Source organism: Sycon ciliatum, chromosome 12, assembly GCF_964019385.1.
Source record: "Sycon ciliatum chromosome 12, ocSycCili1.1, whole genome shotgun sequence".
Taxonomy (NCBI): domain Eukaryota; kingdom Metazoa; phylum Porifera; class Calcarea; order Leucosolenida; family Sycettidae; genus Sycon; species Sycon ciliatum.
In genome coordinates this window covers 13,951,655-13,956,399 of record NC_088654.1, presented here as the reverse complement: position 1 = coordinate 13,956,399, position 4,745 = coordinate 13,951,655, and the positions used below count along the sequence as shown (strand labels likewise).

Sequence of the window (4,745 nt, the reverse complement as noted above, 5' to 3'; positions counted from 1 at the left end):
AAGTTAAGGCAAAAATTAAAATTTCACCAGTTGTAGTCTTCGGGGTGCTGAGTCGAATGGTCTTGGTCCGAGAAAGCCGAGACGCTCCCTTCCTACTTGAATCTCAATCGAACTTGCGCACTCCCACCGAAACTGGGTGACTGCGCCCTACTAGCTGGGGATTTGTATGCAAAATGTCACTAAAAGCGCCATTTCGTTCTTATAAAAGCACGGATGACCGCGATTGGCCCATATGTTGTAGTCTTTTGGACGCTGAGTCGACTGGTTTTGGTCCGAAAAGGCTGCGATGCAGCGTTCCTCCTTTATTCCCAATCGAACATGGTGGAACAAGTGGTCACGTGCTCCTGGGTGCCCAAACCACCTGGTCACCATGCCAGCAGGCGACAACTTTCACACCAAGGTTCAACTCGAGTGACAGGACTGCACCCAAAAAAGGTCAAACAGGCTAGTAAGTTGTACCCTGCAGGCACAGTGACCAGGTGACTGGTGTACGCAGGAGCACGTGACCGCTTGAACGCTGCATCGCAGCCTTTTCGGACCAAAACCAGTCGAATCAGCGTCCACAAGACTACAACATATGGGCCAATCGCGGTCATCCGTGCTTTTATAAGAACGAAATGGCGCTTTTAGTGACATTTTGCATACAAATCCCCATCTAGTAGGGCGCAGTCACCCAGTTTCGGTGGAAGTGCGCGAGTTCGATTGGGATTCAAGTAGGAAGGGAGCGTCTCAGCTTTCTCGGACCAAGACCATTCGACTCAGCACCCCGAAGACTACAACTGGTGAAATTTTAATTTTTGCCTTAACTTCCCCTTTAACGCCATGGCACTAAAAGTGAGAGACGCTTACAAGAAAAAATCGGCAGAGTATGAACTTCGAGTACTCGTATGGTGCCGTTGCAAGTTCATGTCGAGCATCCATATACTTTCAATTTTCCCTGAAAATTTCAAATTGTGAACCTATTGTGTACAAGGTGGCATACATACTTGTGTGAAGGTGCGGTGGCGGTATGGCATCTGACAGTGGGGATGGGTACATGTAGAGCAGGGCCGTAGCAGGCGGTCCGGCAGGTCCAGCAGCTGCCGGACCAATATTCGACCAAAAAAAAAAAAAAAAAAAAAAAAAAAAAAAAAAAAAAAGCGGAACCTCACAGATGTGAGCAGCTCAGGATGTCCACCCGGTACCATTGATGAGGATGTGTGCAATAAGTAGCATAGAGGTAGTACATAGTAATGCCGGTAGTACATGTAGAGGTACATGTCATCAGGAGTTATGACCCTGCTGAAGATCATGTGGACAGTCATGCCTGTGAATACTCCTACTCTGTACTTCCTGAAATGATTGTATTGATTATTTTCTTCCTCCAATTCTTTCTAGATAGAGTTTGCACCAAAGATTTTCCATTGCAATATCCTTTCTCCTCCTTCAAAGGTCCATTCTGGTTCTTTTATCACATGCATTTAAATACGGTTGCTATGCCTTCATAGGCTTCAACAAGTTCTGTTTGGACGGACACAACATGCTGATGCCCTTTTTCCTGACTCATGCCGAACGTCTTTCTTCCTTTTCTCGCCCTATGTCACTCTGCATGGTCACGATTACATGCATGTACATGTACAATCAAGAGTACACGGAGGGTTATGTACTCTTGATACAATGTATGTACTTCGAAGCAGGGAGCCCTACACATACCGGGAGGTGACACGGGCACAGAAACTGTGCATGACGTTTGACTCATTCAAAAAAAAAGTAGCTGAGAGTTCTCATCACACATCAGTACAGATGTTGATTGAGATATTGATGAAAAGACTTCTAAAGAGTTAATCGATGCTGAATATCGTTTGTGAGAGTCATCTTATCATAATGCTGGGTTGCTGTGACACTTCAATATGGCCCTGAGTGGTCATTGACGCAAGTAGGATGGCAGCCAATGTTTCCCAGGCTCAGCGTTGTGTATGTGTAGGGCTCTCTGCTTCGAAGTACAATCATGTACATTTTGTACATGTACCGGCATATGTATGAGTGTGGGCTCGGGGGGGGGGGGGGGGGGGGGGGGGAGTATCGAAGTCGGATCTTGCCGGACCAACCAAAATGTGGCTGCTACGGGCCTGTAGAGAGAATCACCGCTACTGTAGGTTCACTGAAAGAATTGAACTCATCTTTAACGCCGGATGCAACTAACTACTTCCTCCGCATTGAATTTTGTTTACTTATAACGCCATGGCTTTATAAGTGAGGGTGGCCTTATATTCGGATATAACGCCATGGCGTTATATGCGCGGAAATACGGTATCACGATTATCGCTACTTGAAGTATAATTATGGGAGTTCGTTATAAGTGGAGTCGACTGTATAGCTTTTATTCCTGTCTACCCTGCTCTACACGTCGGCCCATCTTCCCTTACCTTCCAGGTATGGCAGGAGTTGACACGCCAGATCTGTGCCCAGTGCCTGCGCCCAGCGTCCACTTGAAGTTGAACTGGCGGTCGTAGCCAGTCCACTGCTGGCGACAAGCTCCGTAATCCGACTCCGATCATCTACGTCATCGTCTTCGTCCTGGCAATCCTCAGCACCAGCCATTCCAGCCGTTGCTGCAGCCGGCCGTGGAGGCTTGTTCCTTCTTGCACGGACGCCGCATGCCGGCTGATTTTCACCGGCCCACTGCATTTCATCAGATGCCATCGCACCTGATCACAGCAGTTCGAGCCTTTTTTTCTTCGTTTCGAGCTACCGCTCAACGAATGATCCTTGGTCCTACAATGCGTGTAAGGTTCCAGTAAATGGCTTTCTCCTGCTGAAGACATCAACCGACGACTTTTATTGTGATGACCGTCAATCGACGGCAAGGCGCTCAGCTGATCAGGGACACAAGCCAACCAAACCTTTCTGAACGTTTCTTGAAGAAAGTGCCGGTTGCGTCTTGGTTGCGTCTTGGTAACAATCCGTGAGCCGTGTGATATCCGTATGCGCAAAGCCTAAACTAAAGGTCGAGGGTGATCCTTCAGTGGTGGTGACGAACAATGTTACATTCACCCTGCGATCGAGGCCTCCTACTAGTAGATCCTGCTGCCTTTTCTACACTCAATGCATAGCGCAGACTCGCAAAAACACTGTCCGATACGCTGAGCTGTTCATACTACCGCCGGTATTTCAGTTCGAAGCTTCCTCTACCAGGCGTTTGCCTTGGAAGCGTTCGATTTCGACAAACTTGATCCCGTCCTAGCCCCTAGGTTTGCTTCGAGTAGCGTGGGGTCTGGCCAGTCGCAACACCACATCCAGTAGGCAGTTGCGAGTGTGGTGATTCGTTGAGATCAGGGAGTGGTAAGACTTGTATTACAACTCCTTGGTTGAGAATTTATTTGGAATTCCTGCAAACCAGATGCGCGAACTAGTTACTTCCGGGCAGAGTGCGTGAGTTCACGGAAAGGACACTTGAAGTTGAACTTCACAGAACTGCATTGCGATTTGCGCCAAGACTGCAAAGTAGATCTACAAGAGAGCGCGCGAGAGTCCACAAGTAAAGCAACAGATGGCAATGCTAGCCCCCGACTCCTGGGCCAGAGACTTGCCGATGGACTGGCTGTCCGTTGATACTGATTATGAGCGTTGTTTTCGCACGCAGCACGGACTGTCCAATCCATCTAGATCTGCTCATCACAGTTTCTCTCGCCTGCATGCGCGTACCGGTCACGGTATACCACAATACCAGGGAGTCGTAAAAGCCCTTTTAGTTTTACGACTCCCTGGTATACCGTCTCACATGAGTCTACTCATCTCAGATATACCATGCATGGCCAGTCCACCGGAAGGTCGATCCCGCTTCCTGCCAGAGTCGTATAATGAAGTCGCGGATTCTGTTTCCTTCCTCCTAGTCGCCTACAACAATAGAAGTCCAACACATGCACACTCTATCTACAAGCTGTAGTTGTGGACACGTATCATAACATAACACACTCCGCATCCAACACTCGTAGATCTACATTGTACTAGCTCGATCTAGGCCTTGACGGATTATGCTAGCATAATTTTTCGCATAATTCCTACCAAAATCGAATAATCGCATAATTCGAGGCAAATTGCATACGAATCGCATAAATTGGAATAATCCGCCTGTTCGCATCAAATTCCATACAGTTGTACAATGTTCTACAAGTACAAGTACAAGTAGATGCACCAGGAAGTCGTAGGTTTACGACTCCCTTGATAACATGTCCAGTCCACTACTATCAGTGACGGTCGTAGCTAGGTCGGGCGGTGCGTTGACCCCGTTGAACTTTTGCTACTTCATGTAGATCTACAGTACAACGCCCTCTACAAAAATTCCCCTGTTATTTTGCACAGAACCATCACAATATTAGCAGCATATGTGAGCATAATGCGGCATAATATGATAACTTTTAGCATAAAAATAGCATAATTCTGCAATTTTTTCAGCAATGCGAAAAGCATAATTTCACAAAAATATTAGCATAATCCGTCAAGGCCTAGCTAGATCTACATCATGTGAATAGCGTGTGGATGTGCTCTTCTTCTTTGTACCGGTACGCGGTAAGTAACAGTTTCGTGGTAGAGATTCACCGTCTGACCGTCTGTTCTCGTTTGTAGTTTTGGTGAATATCGATGTCGTTCGTTTGAAGCGCCGCCTCGCGGAGCCTGGCCCTGGGCTGGGCAGGGGACATTTGCTGGATAGGCCGGCCTGGCTGCTCTGGCTGCTCAGCCGGTGCTGATCGCTGATCGCTTGAAAA

At 47.6% G+C, this 4,745-nt stretch overlaps 1 protein-coding gene across 1 annotated transcript in view; it reads right to left on the bottom strand.

Annotated features, from left to right (window-relative positions):
* The window catches only part of LOC135828261 (serine-rich adhesin for platelets-like), a 13,949-nt gene extending 10,629 nt beyond the window's left edge, over nucleotides 1-3,320 (bottom strand). The window contains exon 1 of the mRNA XM_065340706.1: nucleotides 2,406-3,320. Coding sequence (XP_065196778.1) covers nucleotides 2,406-2,682 — 277 coding nt within the window. The 5' untranslated portion in view covers nucleotides 2,683-3,320. The remainder of the gene's footprint in view (nucleotides 1-2,405) is intronic.
* Nucleotides 3,321-4,745: the final 1,425 nt, after the last annotated feature.